Raw genomic sequence first — 19890 nt, 5'->3', positions numbered from 1 at the left:
TGGGAAACCTGAAAAAATAAAATCTTGAAGTACTCTTCTTTTTACTCTTCCATTTGCATCAAATTATTTTTGGCTAGTTTATATAATCTACCTTGGTTGTATCTCAAACTTCGTGAAAACGGAAAGTGGTGGAGTGAGTTCAATTTTGTATGCACAAGTTTGTTTTCCTTAAAGAGCAACTCATTTGGCTGTTTAAGCCTTTTAAGATGTGAAAAGCTGTGATTTTTATTTGTTCGATTATAAATCCGTTAATTTTAAGTGACAAAATAATGGCTACTTTTATCATAACTGGTAGGATGATACAAGTATTTTGTTCTTGATCTTTTGAGGTGTTATGCTGCTTGAACCCAATTGTATTTAAAGTTCACATTATACAAGAGTACACAAAGTTGTCTTCAATGGCTTGTATTTTTCATTACTTTTTAAAAAAATTTTATTTCCACTATGCAAGTCACCATTTTTGCAGATGATGGGCTAGTGTATGACTGCAGTTGTGCTTGTTATCTTGTCATTTCAACTTCTAGCAGCTGACAGTAGAAGACTGAGTCTGCAAATATAAAATGTATTTGAACTAACATCCTTGGAGATTGATTTTAAAAGTTGTCAAAACTCAAACTTAAACTGCAGATTATTTTTGTAATGAGATTTGAGATAAATAGTCTGAAACAATGAAGCTTCTATTGAGATTACTGTGTTCATCCGCTTCAAATCATGCATGCACATAATTAAGATTGGCAGTTATTTATCTAATTATGAGAATATTTTGTAGCTCGGGTTGTGGATGAGTTTGCAGATTTGCTCGCCAAGTTGGTGTTTGCAGACATTTCGTCACCCTGCTAGGTAATATCAGTGTGCCTCCAGTGAAGTGTTGGTGTTCCGTCTTGCTTGTTTATTTATAGGCCTCGGTTTGCTCGGGTGGTTGATATTACTTCTGGTTTTGTTCTTCTGTGGTTTAGATGTTGGGTCCAGTTCAATGGAGTTGGTATTGGAGTTTTGACTGGAATGCCAGGCCTCCAGGAATTCCCTGGCATGTCTCTGTTTGTCTCATGCTATTATGGATGTGTTGTCCCTGTTGAATTTCTGTCATCCTCTTGTCAGTGTGCGTTGAGACCCGTGAGAACTGGTCGAGTCTCTTGATGGCTAGTTGGTGTTCATATATCTGTTTACATAGGCCAAACTGGAAGAAAACTGACAACGTTTCTCAGTCATTGCATGGTTGTTTGTATAATGTAGTTTTATTGGTTGGGGTATGTGGTCCTTTTTATATTCATCAGTAGCTGTCGCAGGGTGGTTGTCATTCTCCAGTCTACTGATACCTCTGCGTCAGTAGTCTTGTTGTGATCTCTGATGGGTCTCTGTACAATAGGATGATTAGTGTGTCTGGCCGTGGTGTTGTGTTACGGAGGCAATGGTGCATTGTGCTTTTTGGGTGTGCATTCCGTATAAGTGCTCCTGTTCTGCTTTTGTGTTCCTGGGTTGGTGCAGGGTTGTGGTCTGTTTTGAATAATGTTCTGATGGAGCTCTGTTATGGGTGTTGGGGCAGTTGCTGGTCTCAAACTGAGCTGCATCAGGACCTTATTCAAACAAGGCCCAGCGTGCCAGTTTGGCGAGCAAGTCTACAACCTCTCTAATCCATTTCTTCCTTAACCTGCAGGAAATTATATAAACATTTCTTTGTGAATATTGAAGTCTCGTTAAGAGTTTCTACGGCCAATTTATTTGATTTGTGCTTTTTCTCCATTTATTTATGTCCAGTTTCCTATGTCTGTCATGTCCCATTGTCCATGGATGTCTGCTAGGAAAGTGACCCATTTGTATTTGAACCTACTGATTTAACCATTGTCCTAAAACAAACTTTGCATTATTTAGGAACTTAGAACATTTTACAGTCAGCTTCAAAACTGCTACCAGCTTTGTGTTAATCCTTTTTTATTTAAACTGCTGTGTCTCTGCTGACGGTCTTGAAACTGGCATCCCAGTGTTCCTATGTAATTTAGTGTTAGCCAGAATTGCAGGATAGTTCATTCTGCAGTTTACTTTTCTGAAAACTCTGTCCTGAGATGCATGCAATCACTTGGACAATTTTTAATTCCATAAAATGCAATGTGTTGACTGTTTTTGAAGGTGTGCTGGCTTTTCAAGAAGTTCTTAGACAAAGCAGTGTCATGTACAAATGACATCAAACCTTTTTTTGTAGTTTATTTCATGTTTTTTTTATGGTTTTGCTGTGTTGTACTCAGTTGCATTCAGTCAAAGATAATGGGAACTGCAGATGCTGGAGAATCCAAGATAACAGTGTGGAGCTGGATGAACACAGCAGGCCAAGCAGCATCTCGGGAGCACAAAAGCAGACATTTCGGGCCTAGACCCTTCATCAGAGAGGGGGATGGGGAGAGGGTTCTGGAATAAATAGGGAGAGGGGGGAGGCGGAACGAAGATGGATAGAGGAGAGTATAGGTGGGGAGGGGATAGGTCAGTCCGGGGAGGACGGACAGGTCAAGGAGGACGAGAGTTGCAATGGGAGAGAGATTCCCTGAGGTTGGTCCAAAGGGAGGAGGGTAACTTCTTCAGGTTAGGCACCCCTGGAAGAGGCTTCGCAGCGAGGTTAAAATTGTGATCAGAGATAATGGGAACTGCAGATGCTGGAGAATTATCCCCCTCCCCACCGATACTCTCCTCTCCACCTATCTTCTCCTCTCTCCATCTTTGGTCCGCCTCCCCCCCCTCCCTATTTATTTCAGAATCCTCTCCCCATCCCCCTCTGATGAAGGGTCTAGGCCCGAAACATCAGCTTTTGTGCTCCTAAGAGCTGCTTGGCCTGCTGTGTTCATCCAGCTCCACGCTTTGTTATCTTGCATTCAGTCAAAGTCCGGATCAAACTGAAGTGGACAATTCAGTTTTGAAATAATAAGACTTCATTTATTCAATAGACTAGCAGAATGAATGAAGACATGGTCAAATGCCAGGGCACATTTTTAACTGTAGGTCAGTGAAGTTAAAGGGTCCTTTTACATGAAACGTTAGCACACAGACACTGCAAGCAATTTGGGAAGTCCTAAGACCATGGTTGTTTCCATTTCCTATGCAAAGTGCCACTACAATTGTAACGGACTTTGCTAAAAGCATGTTGAGTGCTGTGCATAGTTTCGGCTTCCTAATCTGTGGAAGACCTAGGAAGCTCCATTATCCACTCTGTTGAAGCTGATATATTTTGTCCCAGGTCCTCTAGGGTGTGTTTGGTGCCGATTGTGGGACAATGAAATTGATGGTCATAATTTTAGAGGTGTTGTGCTGCTAAACCCAGTCTATTTAAATTTCACTTTATGAAGTAATATTGAATTTTTAAAGAAAATGAATGGACTGCATTGCTTGTTCCTAGTTATATGTAAACCAAAGAGAATGATTTTTGCCTTCTAAAAGCACAGATCAGCTCAGCCTTTAAGATGGGAGATGTTTACAGCCTGTCTTGTGGGAATGCGTATCTGTGCTTGTAGGCGTACTCTGACTGCAGCAACAATTTTTCAAAGGGCAAAGAATATTCGTTGTACTCCCAAGTTTGAAGCACAACAAGAATTTAAAACCTGCACTTTGTTACCATGCAGCACAGCAGTGTTGCTGCTGTTAATGTACCAAGGCTGGAGTGTCTACTTGCCTTGTTTAAAACATGAATTATGTATCCAGGAATAGTCCGTCTTTAAGATCTGAACATAGCGATGATAAGATGTCTGTTTTTACTTGTGCTCGTTAACTAAGGAATGTGAAGGTTTATCTGGAACTCTGCTTGTCTTAATGTTTGTTTTTGTAGTCCTTACCCACGTGTGTAAATGTTTCTTTTTTTTCTCTATTACAGGTGCCCCCGTCGGCACATAGGTTGTACCGGGCAGCAGGAAAGTTCCTCAATGCAAACAAATTTTGCACAAGTTAAGCACTTTGAAGAAAAGGTTAGCTATTGTGTTTAAACTTGGAATCAAAGTAGATTTGTGACTGCGTTGAGGTGTAATTGCGTTAGCATACTGTCAAACATCGATGTACGCTTCTTTTAACGAAGAGAAGCCGAAACCTGTACTCTTCCTATTTTCAAGCCTTTTATAGCTACATATAGTAACAGCTTGCAGACTTCTGATCTTCAAGTGTAAATTGTGTGACAAAGCTATATTTATGGAAATAACTTTTTTGATTAATATGATTGAGATTGAAGGAGCCAATTGTTGCGCTTGTCTCTCTACATAGTTACAACATAAACTTAAAATATTTTTGCGCAAGTTCCAATATGGCTAGCTGTATGCTTTCACTCGGGGAGGAATGGGAATGTTAGAAATGTATTTCTCTCTCTGCAGAGATTTACAGCTTTTAAAGAATGTTTATTGATCAGGAAGTGTTTATTTTGAAGGCACAGAATGATCCTAAGCCCACTGGTTTTTTAATTCTTTCGTACGTGGGCAGTCGCTAATTTAATTTAGCACGGTTGTGTCTGAGATCTTGTTTGTGAGGAATTTCAATATTGAGAAGTTTTTTTAGTCTCTGCGATTCCACAAGTCTGCAATAATCTTTTTGTGTATGAAGTATCATCTTAACATGATTTGTCCACTCAACCAGGTATATAGATCTTATTATGTGCTAATCTAGCCCAAACAGGATGTGACTGATGAATTTTCAGATGTGACGCCTTCGGATGTCACTCATGTTGATCACTTACTAGAAGTCTGCACAAAAGCAAACCATCAGGTACAACATAGTAACTTCATTTTCTATCAAACTTGATGTAGAGTTGTTAACCCTACATGTTCATAGTGAAATGTTTTCAATTTTTGAAATTTCTGCACCACCAAATGAGAAGAACTGGAGTTTCTGAGTCAGATATTTGGGATGTTTTGAATCTCACCCGGCTGTGAGTGAAACCACCTATTAATTTCCTTGTCTGTGACAGGTATAGTTATGTCATCAGCATTTCAAATATTTGCACAAGTCATGTTATCCTGCTTCTTGAAGGAGGTTTGAGAGAAATGGGTGACAGTAAAAATTGCTAGTTACATCGGTACAGTTATAGTGAAACATCTTGTAATAAGCAGGTGCGTTATACGCTGAACATTCTGGCCAGAGGAAAGCAAATTATATCGTATTAAATTCCTATTCTAATGCTCGGAGGAATCACAAGCTTTCAGACTGCTGCTGCTTTGTCTCACCTGATGACAGAGGAGCAGTGCTTAAACCTGTAATGTGGCGTTGACTTCTGACTTTGTCCACTCCACTCCAACATTGGCACTACTACCTATATTTAGTAGGAGCAAGTACAAATTATTTTCAAAATTGCAAATATTTTGGTGAGATATTAAATACCAAGCATGCATACCACTGTTGGGTGGGAAACAAATGTGCTCATTCACTATATTGCTTTGATAAAAAGCAAACCTTTCTCTTTGATCAGATCACACAGATGAGTCCAGCAGACTTTCAGCCAGTGTTCATTTTGTAACAGTCTCTCTTGAATTTAAAGACCAGTTTTACCCTTCTTGTTAATTACCAAACATTTTTTATTAAATATTTTCATACTGCAGTAAGTTTCACCCTCTTCTTCCCCCTCAGGGTTTTGTGAATTCAATTGCTTGATTATTCTGCTTTCACTGAAGCCCGAGATTAACAACTGAACCTTGGCGGCTAAGGCTGCTGTAGAGAATCTCTAGCAGTAAGCAACAGCTTGTCTGTAAGAAGTGAGCACTCTCTGAAATGGGGGAATCCAGTGTAAAAAGCTTGCTGATCCTGAAAAATACAGGACATAATTTTATAAGTACAGATGGTTTGAATGAACTGAAGGTTATTGGCATGCTAACTTCAGCTCAGAGGTAGAAGGTTATGGGAATTCGAAGGGGGAAAACATTCTTCCACCAGAAGGTGATGAGAATCTGAAACTTTGTAGAGCTTATCCTCAAAACGCAATCTTTTTCAAACTTTTTTAAAATAAAAACCTTGTATACATTCATGAGGTTCCATAACCTATAAGGGAATGGATCAAAAGCTGAAAGTGGGGGTTACACTGGCTACTTGTCAATCCATTTAAATATGCTTGTCTGTTTTAAATGTCAGCTTTCCATATGATTCCACCCTCAAAATAACCTGCATTTACCTGTCACCTTTTTATGGTTAGAAAATGCTCCCAGGTATGAGGCAGGGTTGATATTAAGAAGACACTAGATTTGTTTCAGGGTTGAAGGGAGGGGAGGGCAGGGCAGGTTATAAGGACTGAGCTGAAGACCAAATTGTTTGAGAGGCAAATCAGAAAAGTGGTTGAAAAAATGTCTTGCCGCAGGGAGTAATGGAAACATCTTCCCAGCATCTACTCTGTCTGGGCTACTCAGTATTCTAAGTTTTTGTTTTTTTAAATAAGATGTTTTTTCTCTCCTCTCCTCCTTTCCCTCTTTTCCCCCCCCCCCAAAAAAAAACACTTTTCAAACTCCATTGAGTGCAAACCCAGAGCAGTCAAACATTCCCCATATGTTAAGCCTTTCATTTCCTGGGACCATTCTTCTGACCCTCGTCTGGACCTGCTGTCAGGTCAATACATCCTGAGGTATGGGGCCCAAAATTGCTCAAGATGAAATGTGGTCTGACTAGAGCTTTATAAAGCCTCAGAAGTACGTTCCTGCTTTTATATTCTAGTCCTCCAAGATAAATGCCAACGTTGTTTTTGCCCTCCTAACTACTGACTCAACCTGTAAGTTTACCTGAAGAGAATCCTGGACTAAGACTCAAGTTTCTCTGCATTTCTCTTCTGAATTTTCTCTGATTTAGAGAATAGTCCGTGCCTCCCCTTCCTACCAAAAATGCATGATCTCATACTTGCCCATGTTGTATTCCATCTGCTGCTTTGCCCACTTTCCTAACCTGTGTAAATCTTCCTGCAGCCTACCCATCTCCTCATACTACTTGTCCTTCTTCCTATCTCTTTGTATCATCTGTAAACTGAACCAGAATGCCCTCAATTCCTTCATCTATACTAATGTATAAAGTGGAAAGTTGTGGTTCCAACACTGACTGACTGTGGAGCACCTCTAGTCACTGGTTTCCATCCTGAGAAGGATCCTTTTATGCCCCCCCTCTGTCTGGCAGAAAGCAATCTTCTATTCATGCTAGTACCTTTCCTCTAACACCATGGGCTCTTATCTTACACAGCAGCCTCCAGTGTGACACCTTATCATAGACATTCTGGAAGTCCAGACATCTGTAGTAAATACTACAACACGTGGACTGCAGTGGTTCAAGTAGGCAGCTCACTGTGACCTTCTCAAGGACATCCAGGGATGAGCAAACAAATGCTGGCCCAACCAGCAATTCCTATGAATGAAATGTTTTGTAAAAAAAAAATTACTTTTCTTTTTGCAAACATTTCATGTCATTATAGTGAAGTGCATCCCCAAGGTGGTAGAAGCTCATAATCTCACTTCCAACCACAAGGAAATGACTTATGTCAGTCACTTTGCTGAAGTTGCTCAAGTAGATTTCACCAAACTGTAAGCAAATTTGTTCTAATCTGCCAACTTTGCTGACATGCCACCTTCTAAGGAATATCTAGTGTTTTGTCAGCAGGGTTTTAAAATAAAATTAAACATTGGGGGAATCTTAACCCAAATTAAGCCATATTTGACCTCTTCCATGCATCACTTTCTGCAGCATGTGAATTCTGAACAGTTGGACTTCCCTGAGCCTGGACTGGAGCCTTCTGAAGGACTGGAAGAACCTCCCAGTATAGCTGCTAGTACTGATAACATTTCCAGTTCAACTACCTCAGAGAATTCCTCCCTCTTGCAGCACAGGCAAGTATCCTACTCTACGTTACCTTTGCCCATATATTTACCAGATGCGAAGTGAGCTGCATTATTGCATTCTTGTTTGCAACTGCTAGACATAAATGAGACATTTAGATGCTATAAATTTAAGTTTTTCTTAGCTATTTGTCCAAAAAAAGAGGGGTGTGAAGTAGGTCGCAACTTCAGCAGTTTGTTCTTTGAAATGACCAGCAATTTGGGAGTTTATAGGTGGGGGGGGGGGAAACAAACTTGGCAAAAGAACTAGAACTGTTTCACATTATTTGGCAAAGTAGAAATATTAATCACTGATCACATTTGATGATCCATTTTCATCACACTTAAAATGTTGGCTATCTGAAATTTCACATTACTTTGCTTTAAGGTTTGTCATGTGCTCAGATAAAATTGTAGACTTGCAAAATATGGGTACACTGTACTTGACTATGATATGAGAAGCAATCAGTGCAAATCTGTAAATTTTTTAATTCAAATTTGAATATGATTCACATTGTTATTTCTAACTTATTTAATTTAGTTCAATATAGACATATGTATTTCACACTTTTTAGGTTTCCTTTTTAGATTTCTCCAGGCAGTTTAGAGGAGAGATCCATTTGAGTGAAACAATATCTTAAAACCATATCGTTTCTTTCTCCCAGTGCAATAGAAAAATCCAGTGATGATATTCCTGTATTAAGCTATGAGCAGTCTAAAGCTGACTGTGATGCTGGAGGGAAAAGTGAGGCTGTCCCTCAATGCAGGTCCCCCTCCTATGTTAGCCTAGCTGAAGGGTGAGTATTGAATAAGGCTCATGTTTCTTTACAGAAGCTAATACATGCAGTATCTGATTTGCTTTAATGCCCTGTTTGCTTCTCATTCTTGGAAGCGTAAGCTGTGTTGTAAGAGAACACGTGAGTTTGATTGCAATACTTTTTGGCTGCAGAATGATTGATTTATAAGGCTATATTTTACACGTAGACCTCCAGAGAAACCTAGTGATGGCAGCAAAATCTCTTCAAGCGGTAAAGGAAATCTACCTGAAACTGAGCTTTCTGAAATTCCAAAGACAATCCTGCCTGAAGCTGAAGAACAGAACCCAGAATTAGAAAAGACTTCTAACACGTCAGAGGACATGTTGAATGAAGAGTTTTCAGAAGTAAGTGGTATTTCACTAAGGCAGATGAGCTTAGTTCCAAGTGCTGACCCATGCTCTATGATGTTGTGGCCATTAAAGAAACTTGGGTAACTCGGGGGCAGGAATAGTTGTTGGAAGTTCTGGTATTCAGATGCTTTAAAAGAATTGTAGAGGGTGGAAAAAGAGGTGGGGTGGGGGTGGCATTGCTAGTCAGGGCTAATATAGCAGCTACTGAAAGGCAGTTCAAGAATCCTGTGTCTGCAGAGTCAGTTCGGGTTGAGGTCAGGAACAAGAAAAGAGCAGTCACTTTGGGTTTTTTTACAAGCCCCTTTAATAGTTGCAGAGAAGTGGAGGAGCACATTGGAAGGCAGACACTAGAAAGGTGCAGAAGTCACAGGGTTGTAGTCATGGTTGACTTCAACTTTCCAAATATTGATTGGAAACTTTTTAGTTGTGATAGTTTAGATGGAGCGGATTTTGTCCGGTGTGTTCAGCAAGGATTCCTGACACAGTACGTAGATAGACCACATGAGAAGGCGCCACTTTTAGCTTTGGTGCTCGGCAATGAACCAAGCCAGGTATTAGACCTGTTGGTAGGAGAGCGTTTTGGCGGTAGTGATCATAACTGTTACTGTTACCTATCCTACAGCAGGGTAAGGCTTATAATTGGGGGAGGGGTAATTCCTTGCCATTAGGCAAGAACTGGGTAACATAAAATCGGAGCAGATGCTGTCAGGGAGGAGCACTATTGAAAGGTGGAAATTGTTTAAGGAATGCATACTGCATGTACTCGATTTTTGTTTGTTCCTAGCAGGCAGGGAAGATGTGTTTGAGAGAGGGAGCCTTGGTTCTTGCGAGGTCAAAAGAGGAAGGAGGATGCTTGTTTAGGAAACAAGGAACGGAAAAGGCTCTGGAGGGATAAAAGTCTCCAGGAAGGAACTGAAGAAAGGGCTTAGAGCTATAAGGGCGTATGAGAAAGCCTTGGCAAATAGGATCAAGGAAATCTCCAAGGCTTTTTACACGTACGTGAGAAATAAGAGAATGACCAGAGAAAAGGTAGGGCCGATCAAGGATTGTAAAGGGAATTTGTGCATGGAGCCTAAAGAGATAGAAGTCCTTTTATTGAATACTCTTCTGTATTCACAACTGAGAGGGATCTATGTGTAGAGGAAGACAGTATGTAACAGGCTGGTAGGCTAGAGGAGGTGGAAATAAGTAAGGAAAATGTACTAGGAATTTTGAGGAAGTTGAAGATAAGTCCTGCAGGCCTGATGGGATTTATCCAAGGATTCTATGGGAAGAGATTGCAGGGCCTTTGGCAATGATCTTTTCATCCTCGCTGCCCATGGATATAGTGCCAGAAGATTGGAGAGGCAAATGTCATTGCCCTAAAGGAATAGGGATAACCCTGGAAATTATAGGCCAGTTAGTCTTATGTCAATGGTGGGCAAATTATTGGAAAGGGCTTTGAGAGATAAGATTTATGATCACTTGGATAGGCACAGTTTGACTTGTGATAGTCAGCCTGGATTTGTGAAGGGTAGATCATGCCTCAAACCTTATTGAATTCTTTGAAGAGGTGACCAAACATGTGGATGAGGGTAGAGCATTGGATGTGGCATACATAGATTTAAGGTGTTTGATAAGATTCATCATGTTAGGCTCTTGCAGAAAGTAAGGAGTCATGGGATAGGGGGAAATGAGGCCGATTGGATTCAGAATTGGCTGACTGTGAGACCACGGGTGGTAGTGGATGGAAAATATTCAACATGGTGCTCAGTTATGAGTCGTATACCACAAGGATCTGTTCTGGGTCCGCCTCTATTTTGTGTTTTCTTTTTGTAAACTATTTGGATGTAGGAGTGGAAGGGTTGATTAGTGAGTTTGCAGACAATACAAAGGTGGGTTGAGTTGTGGATCGTGTGGAGGGCTGTTCTAGGTTACAAGGGGACATTGATAGGCAGCTGAGCTGAGAAGTGGCAGATGGAGTTTAACCCTGAAAAGTGAGAGGGGATTCATTTTGGAAGGATAAATTTGAAAACAGAATACAGGGTTAACAGATTCTTGGTAGTGTGGAGGAGCAGAGGGATCTTGGGGTTCATGTTCACAGTTCCCTGAAAACTGCCAACCAGGTGGACAGTTGTTACGAAGGCGTATGGTGTGTCAACTTTGATTTAATAGAGGGATTGAGTTCAAGAGCCGTGAAGTTATGCTCCAGCTATTCAAAAGCCTGGTTTGGCCACATCTGGAGTATTGTGTACGGTTCTGGTCGCCTCGTTACAAGAAAGATTTGGAAAAGGTGCAGAGGAGATTTACAGGGATGTTGCCTGGAATGGAAGGAAGGGATGTCTAGGGCTTTTCTGTTTAGAACAACGAAGGATGAGTGGAGATTTGATAGTGTACAAAATGATCAAAGGTGTAGATAGTGGAAAGCCAGAGACTTTTCCCTAGGGTGGAGGTAGCTGTTATGAGGGGACATAGTTTTAAAGTGAATAGGGGTAGATTTTAGGGGAGATGTCAAAGGTAGTTTCTTTACTCGGTGGTAGGGGTGTGGAATGCGTTGCCAGAGAGGCTAGTGGAGTCCAGCCTTGTTAGGGGCATTTAAGTGGCAATTAGATAGGCATATGGAGATAGCATGAGGTAGGTGTGCAGGTTAGATAGACATTAGGTTTATGGTAAAAGTTCGGCACAGCATCATTGGGCCAAAGGGCCTGTACTGTTCTGTGTTCTAGTTCTACCTGATACTGTCATGGTTGGATTCCTGGTGCCCTGGGATTCTTCATGTAGCATGTGGGATCTTGCAATGCAATGTACTGTACTGCACTGCATTACGTTCCAGTGTTAATGGTTGTACTTTTTTGGTTCTCATACATTTACCAGACTCTCTTTTCTAAGGACTGTTTTTGAATTGTTATTCATTGCATCCATTGCTGTCACAACACCTGATTGCTCCAAAGATGAAATTTACTGTCCATACTCTAATTTCTACATTAACTTTTTTCTTTAATGAAATTTTAAACAGATGTTGTATTAAGAATGAAACTCTGTCCTGTTTACAGCTCAATAAGCTTGCCTGACCACCTAAGGTTTTACAAAATATATTCTCCATTCCCCTTTTGTATCCTATCATTTGGCTCTGTCCTTCCTCCCCTGATCCTTGAATGTTCAAATTCATTTGAGTTGTCCCCATTATTAATTAGGTTCGCTTATTTAGGTTGCAAAGCTGCCATTGTTTATTTTCTCCAAAGTCAAGCTGGTGCCTGTCAGGTTCTGTTTTATTCCCTATTTGTCAATCAGTCTCCCTTGCTGACTGGTTGGAGACTCCTTTCCACTCTCAGCAGCCCTCTTTCTTTCTGTTTTAAAGGAATTCAGCCAAATTTATTAATGTTAGATGTAGCTTGAGTATTGCGAAACTAGGTAATGCAATTGCATAAAGAGTCTATTATTGTGGGATCATAATTTTCTTTTAATTCTTGCTAAACTACAAACTCAGGCTGCCTGTTCCCAGGCAGCATCTTATCAGACTGTGTCTATTATAAACATCTACAGCTGTGGGTTTGTACAAAACCCCTTGTATTTTAATTAGTAAGATTCTTTGTTCCACCTAGATCTTGTTACCTTGGATTTATCTTATCTAAACTACTTTTGACCTAATGTATGATCTCCCCTTAATGCTGAGCTAAACAAACTGCTTTTATCACTCACTAAAAACCATCTTTGCTAATTTTGTGCCAACCCCACAGGCAGCCATTTTGTGCCACGGCTGGCCCTCGGCTGCCCTAGTAGCCTGGTTGAGGTGCAGTATTGAGTCCATTTGTAAAACTTCCTAAAATCATTGAACCTACCTGGTTTGTTTTTGCAACTGAAAGTGCCAGCCTTTGCAGCTTTTTTAAAAAATAACTGCAAACAAAATAATTGATTTGCCCTGGAGGTACGGAAAATTTTGCACCAGAAGAATGTCTCCAATGTTTTCAATCTGTTGTGTAAATTAGGACTTTGAAGCTAAAGTAAACAATTGTAAAACCAGCGTAATAAGTGTACTAAATGCCCTTCATCCTACATCACCAACTGTCTGTCTTTGCAACAGTATAGCATATCAGTGCCAAGCATCCTAATGTTTTCCATCCAGGCTTGGATGAATTTTAAACTACGTTCTTTGGGATATGTAGGATACTGAAATTTCAACAGCAGTGGATCCTGGCGATTCTTCTTCTGTGATTCCATCCAAGGATTCAGGAGACATTCCCTCATTTGATGAATGGAAAAAGAAAGTGATGGAAGAAGAAAAAGAGAAAAGTAAGGATTGAAAATGCACTGGCCACTGTGAAATCTCTTTTTGAGTTTACCTGACAGAATAGGAACCTGTAAAGTAACTGAGATGATGCAGTGCAGTGCCATCAATCTGGTTCTGAAATGGTGTGGCGCTCAAATATCTAATTTTGCCGTGTCCACACCATCTCTTTCAATGCAGTTGATGCTACACTTTGATCATTCCATGTTGAAATAATTAAATCTAAATGGTGTCTGCACTTTTTAAAATGTTTCTCTGGCTTGTATAATGTAGTTTCCCTCATTATATTAGCCTTAGTTTATTTGCATAACCTTTTGAGAATTACTTCTGGCGTTCAAAGATAGGAAGCCAATTTAAATCAATCACTACTGTGGCATTTTGGTGAATTTAAGCTGAGTCAGTGTGACTTTTTCTGTCAAATATGGAAATTGAAGACTAACTGAATTTGGAAGAAAAGAGGTAAAAATTGGCAACTTGTGACTGGGGCCAATGCCAGAAGAGTTTTGTATAATATCAATGACTTTCTTTCAGGCCAGTCATTGCATACCTCTAGTGGTGTCCTACATTCTGCGAAAAAGCTACAGAAAAACTTCAATAACTATGCCTCTGTGGAGTGTGGAGCCAAAATTCTGGCTGCAAATCCAGAAGCAAAGGTATTATTCTTTCTTTGTTTGTTTACTAATGCTGGAGTTAAGTATTACTGAAAAAAACATCCTTTTAAGGAAGGTTTTCACCTTCTTGGATTATCCAAGTTATGTCATCGAATGTTAATATCCTGATGAGTGCGCAACAGAACTTTTGACGAAAGCTTTTATTTTCAGCAGCAGTACCCTTGCCTTAACTGTTGGTTTTAGCATATAAATGATGAATGTGTTTCCTTAAGACTACGTATTGGATCCTGTTACATTGCTTCAGTTGTGCTGCTATGTGTTTCTGATTCTAAGACTTGTGTACAGAATTCTGTTTTGTGATGCTGGTTTCTTGAGGGTGATTTAAGAGCTTGAATTTATGTGGCCATGTTAACAAAAAAAGTAAACAGCAATATCCTAAAGTACTTTCTAGGTAACTGTGTAATACACTAAGCTAGAAAATGGATTTGGAAGGGTGACCAAAATCTGGTTGAACTGCAGTTTGATATCTCTGGAGAAGAATGAAGAAGTGGAGAGTGTGGGGGTGGGGGGATATTTTGATAACAGGCTCTGGTATCGATTGTGATATGAGTACGGGTAAGTATGATGGATCTGAAAGCTTGCAGAGATACATTTTGGCTCACTGCTTTCCAAATGCAAATTTCGATCAGTGAGGACTGATGTTGGACAAATAGGACTTGACAAAGTTTTGGCTGAGTTGGGGTTTGTCAATGGAAGGGCAGCAAGTGCAATTTGTTTCATTTAATTCATGGGATGAGAGCATTGCTAGCCAGGCCAGTGTTTATTGCCCCTTCCTAATTGCCTAGAGGGTTAGGAGTTGCATGTAGTCCAGACTGGATAAAGTTGGCAATTTCCTTCGCTGAAAGACATGAGAGAACCAAGTGGGTTTTTCCTAATAGTCTGGCAATGGATTTATGGTCATTAAACTCAAATCTGTATTTTGATTGAATTGTCCTCAATGTTACCTGGGTCTCCTGCAATAATACCATTAGACCATCACTTCTGCATTAGTCCAGAGCCTCCTGTCATAAAAGGGTGAGACAAATGGCAGTTAATTATTTCTGGATAAATGGTACAATAAGTGGGCATGTTCCAGGGTTAACTGAGAAACCCCAAAGTTGCTTTCTGGATTATTCCATTCTGTAGTTAACTTCAGTAAAACAGCATTTCCTTGTCTGCCACTTCACCATGGAAATTTGAATGGCATGAAATTATTGTATTTGTTCAAATATGAACAGAATTCACCAGCTAATTTTGGATTGGTGATCTGTGGCTTTAATACCCTTTTCTAATGATTTGGTTAAATTCTGCCATCAACCAGTGGAAATTGTGGTTTTGATTTTAGTTTTTGACTGCTTGATACTATACAATAATCTACATGCTTTTTGCTGTTGTTTCCTGCCTGCCACTCTAACTATCCCTGAAGGCGCACACAATGCAAACGCTTTACTTCAGCCTCTTTTGCAATCTACAATTCCACATGTACCCATTACAAATCAATTAACTCATTGGGAGTCATGAATTTAACAGGATTTGGGATGATTAATCATGCACTCAATGCAATGTACTTAATCCTTTATTAAATTGGTTTCCTCCTTAGTAATAAAGTATTTATCACTAAGTTGACAGTTGTTGACTTGAATGTAAAATGGGGATATGTTGGGTTTGTATACAAACACAGTCAGATGACTATGGGTTAGTGCACTGAGTTTTGAGGCTTGGGTTCTATTTCAGTCCAGTTGGAATGCTGGATTAAAAGTAGATCACCTTTTGTTTATTCCCCAATGTTAAGTCTCAGTATATTCACTAAGCAAATGGGGATTTTGAGGGCAACAAAGGTTTCCTTTCTTGGATGGAGGCTAACTCATAGGTGAGCATTGTAATTTGCTGTATGATACAGCAAGCATGTCAAGATCTTTTGACTACAGTGAAGATGATATAAAATGAAGGTGGTTGTGTTGTAGCTGTTGTGGAAATGCATATTGACGTTGAGCATGAAAATTATTCCCCAGTTCCCTAATGCCTTCTGATTGTAAATGTTCACTAGCTATAAAGGATGAGTGAATAGCGAAACTTCAAACTTTGCATTTCCCTGGTGCTTGTCAAAAGTGTTGATATATTGCAAAAGCAATAGGGAGCAGTTGCACTTGGTCCTATACCAATATAAAATGTTAATTCTGTGTATTGCAATTCTAACTTGCAGAGCAATTCAGCAATTCTAATGGAAAATATGGACCTGTACATGTTAAACCCATGCAGCGCAAAAATCTGGTAAGGTGTAATTCCTAAAATCTGAAAGGAAACAAAGTGTGAACTGGATGAACACAGCAGGCCAAGCAGCATCTCAGGAGCACAAAAGCTGACATTTCAGGCCTAGACCTTTCATCAGAGAGGGGGATGGGGAGAGGGTTCTGGAATAAATAGGGGAGGCGGACCCAACATGGAGAGAAAAGAAGATAGGTGGGGAGGACCGTGTAGGTAGGGAGGGGATAGGTCAGTTCAGAGAGGATGGACAGGTCAAGGAGGTGGGATGAGGTCAGTATGTAGGAAATGGAGGTGCGGCTTGAGGTGGGAGGAGGGGATAGGTGAGAGGAAGAACAGGTTAGGGAGGCGGAGACAAGCTGGGCTGGTTTTGGGATGCAGTGGGGGGAAGGGAAATTCTGAAGCTTGTGAAGTCCACATTGATACCATTGGTCTGTAGGGTTTCTAAGTGGAATGAGTTGCTGTTCCTGCAACCTTCGGTGGCATCATTGTGGCTGCAGGAGGCCCATGATGGGCATGTCGTCTAAGGAACGGGAGGGGGAGTTAAAATGGTTCGCGACTGGGAAGTGCAAGCGGAGGCTTGGGGACTGCTTTGCAGAACACCTCTGCTCGGTCCCCAAGCCTCCGCTTGCACCTCCCAGTCGCGAACCATTTTAACTCCCCCTCCCGTTCCTTAGACGACATGCCCATCATGGGCCTCCTGCAGCCACAATGATGCCACCGAAGGTTGCAGGAACAGCAACTCATTCCACTTTTAGAAACCCTGCAGCCCAATGGTATCAATGTGGACTTCACAAGCTTCTCTGTGTCTCTGTGTCTCTGTGTCTCTGTGTCTCTGTGTCTCTGTGTCTCTGTGTCTCTGTGTCTCTGTGTCTCTGTGTCTCTGTGTCTCTGTGTCTCTGTGTCTCTGTGTCTCTGTGTCTCTGTGTCTCCCCTCCTCCCTACGTACTGACCTCATCCCGCCTCCTTGACCTGTCCATCCTCTCTGGACTGACCTATCCCCTCCCTACCTCTCCACCTATCTTCTTTTCTCTCCATCTTCGGCCCGCCTCCCCCTTTCTCCCTATTTACTTCTAGGCCTGGAATGTCAGCTTTTGTGCTCCTGAGATGTTGCTTGGCCTGCTGTGTTCATGCAGCTTCACACTTTGTTATCTTGGATTCTCCAGCATCTGCAGTTCCCATTATCTCTTGCAGAAATGGGAAATGTTTTAAAAAGGGTTGACTTTGGAGTGAATACAACTTGATGCTTTAATATATTACTTCTGACTTTGAGTGCACTGCTACAGATGGTCATTAAGTGTAATTATCTCTCTTTCCACAGGTTTGTAATAGAGTTGTGTGAACCAATCCAAGTCAGACAGCTTGACATTGCAAATTTTGAGTTATTTTCTTCTACACCAAAGGACTTTCTTGTTTCCATCAGTGACAGGTGTGTTAAGTCAGAGGCTGTATAAAAGATGTATGAAGTGGATTTTTTGAAAAAAATCAATGTAACTGCAACCATTGATGATCTACCCCCCTAACCCCCCCCCCCCCCCAAAAAAAAACCAAACAATACGTTTTGGTTTAACTCCTCTGAAAAAAATTCTATTTTCATGCATTATATAGTATCTGGGTGTATTGGACAGCTGATTTTCCACACCTCTCCCTCTATGAAAGTTGAAGGATTTTTTTAATCCAACTGTTCAGATATATTATGACACAGCTCTGGAGCACGTGGGACTAGCACTCCGACATTCTAGCTGAGAGGTTACGATACGACCACTGCCCCACGCAAGGCCTAGTAAAAGTTGAAATTTATTCTTGCCAGTTTTTCAGATGTATTAATTTTTAAAATTTGTCCTAATTTTATTTCTCTCTCCTTCATATTTATGCACAGATATCCCACTAATAAATGGGTTAAACTAGGAACATTCCATGCTCTGGATGAGAGAACTGTGCAAAGCTTTCCTTTAGATGAACAAATGTATGCCAAGTATGTCAAGGTAAAAGTTGTTAGAATGGGAGGGAAAAATGTAAATAGTAATTTACCAAATATTTGAAAGTCTACTGTAACTTAAACAAGTAACTGTAATCTTATTTGATGGCAAACTTTTCGCTTCCAAGAATTTGATGGCATTGCAGCCTGTATTATCTGCCAGATGTGCAAATGGTGTCCATGTTGTTAAGCTTTAAGTTATTTATATAATCCTAAATGCTGTGCAGAAACATCTCGGCTTAAACAGTTGAGTTCACAATATAAAGCTCAATTTCTTTTTTAGTGTTTTTTCACCTGTTCATTTAATTTTTGTCCTGTTTACCATCAGGTTCTTATTTTCAGCTTTCTCTGTGACTTTAATTTCAAAAATAGCCCTGAGTATGGTTTCAGTTGTTCAGGGGCCAGCATTCAATGCCAAATGCTGTACTGGTTATGAAGGTCATATGTCACAATGATCTACATTCATCTGGTTTACAATGCAAGTTAGCATTTTGTTTTGGAGTGACTTGTGCACAAATATATCAAGAATAAAATGAATATTACAGGAGTGATATTCTTTGAAATTTGCTTTTGGTGGACTGAAATTGTTTCAAAACCATTTTGATGAAATGTTCAGTTATCTTTTTAAAAATTTTTCAGACGAGTTACTTTGACCCTAATCAGCTCTGTTGACGTGCTTTTCAATGAGTTTGTATTTTTGAGCTGTTCCCTCCTCCTCTTCCTCCTCCTTCCTCCTCCTCCTTCCTCCTCCTCCTCCTCCTCCTCCTCCTCCTCCTCCTCCTCCTCCTTCCTTCCTCCTCCTCCTCCTTCCCTCCTCCTCCCCCCCACCCCTCCTCCTCCTCCCCCACCGCCAGCCCTTGCTGTCTCAGAATTGCTTACGTTACCAGTTCCTTGTATGCAAACATGTGCACCCAGAAAGAATCCAATATAAAAATACCTCTGGCCTGTTCTGATTTAGAAAAGGCATTTTCCTTTATGAAGATGCTTGACTAATTGTGGTAAATTCAGCAAGCTGACTTTGCTGTTGAAACCTCCTGGGGATTTGCAGTATGAGCATCCTTCCAGAAGGTCACTTCATTCTATTTTGTAGAACTGCTTCTGTTTTTGAAAGCTAACATTTTAAAGTAACTTGTTATGGCAAATCTAGGACTTGTGGCCTAGACTGTAGTGCAGAGATTTGCACGGAAGACAAATAAATAACGGCACTGAAGTCAGCCAGTTGATGGTGTGGTCCCAATGCCTGGCAGTTTTGTATGTATTTTTTAAATGGAATCTAGATACTATTTTGAACTGCAAGACACACCACTAGAGGGAGCTCTCAAGTAGCACAATTCATTAAAGCATTGATATGCAAATACTCTGGAAAATTAATCAGTGCCTCTCTGATGAAGGGTCTAGGCCCGAAACGTCAGCTTTTGTGCTCCTGAGATGCTGCTTGGCCTGCTGTGTTCATCCAGCCTCACATTTTATTATCTTGGAATTCTCCAGCATCTGCAGTTCCCATTATTTCTAAAATTAATCAGTGATAGCTTTTCCTAAGATGAAAGATTTCTTCAGATTGTTTCGAAACAATGTCAAAAAAAACTTACGGTTGCGTTGTAGCCTACTGACCTCCATGTGCATTGTTTGTCTCTTAATTGATTTGATCTGTTTCGTTTTAAAATTCAGAAAATTAGTGTTTAGTGCTTTTCCTGAAATGCAGACTTCTCTAAGCATTTATGATCGCCACCTTGGTTAAACAAAGGTATACTTTTCTTGCTTTCTTTACTGCT

General features: G+C 40.4%; 1 protein-coding gene across 3 annotated transcripts in view; it reads left to right on the top strand.

Moving 5' to 3' along the window:
- Window positions 1-19890, top strand: part of suco (SUN domain containing ossification factor) — a 79864-nt gene that overhangs the window by 27395 nt on the left and 32579 nt on the right. For 2 of the 3 annotated variants that reach the window (XM_048539677.1, XM_048539676.1), the window contains exons 2-11: window positions 3851-3941; window positions 4627-4725; window positions 7666-7808; window positions 8462-8593; window positions 8781-8958; window positions 13107-13233; window positions 13760-13881; window positions 16082-16149; window positions 17462-17569; window positions 18020-18125. In XM_048539677.1, coding sequence (XP_048395634.1) covers window positions 3851-3941; window positions 4627-4725; window positions 7666-7808; window positions 8462-8593; window positions 8781-8958; window positions 13107-13233; window positions 13760-13881; window positions 16082-16149; window positions 17462-17569; window positions 18020-18125 — 1174 coding nt within the window. The remainder of the gene's footprint in view (window positions 1-3850; window positions 3942-4626; window positions 4726-7665; window positions 7809-8461; window positions 8594-8780; window positions 8959-13106; window positions 13234-13759; window positions 13882-16081; window positions 16150-17461; window positions 17570-18019; window positions 18126-19890) is intronic. The other variant, XM_048539678.1, reaches the window with a different exon arrangement.

This window comes from Stegostoma tigrinum, chromosome 8 (genome assembly GCF_030684315.1).
Source record: "Stegostoma tigrinum isolate sSteTig4 chromosome 8, sSteTig4.hap1, whole genome shotgun sequence".
NCBI lineage: Eukaryota > Metazoa > Chordata > Chondrichthyes > Orectolobiformes > Stegostomatidae > Stegostoma > Stegostoma tigrinum.
This window is presented reverse-complemented; position numbering and strand designations above follow the sequence as displayed.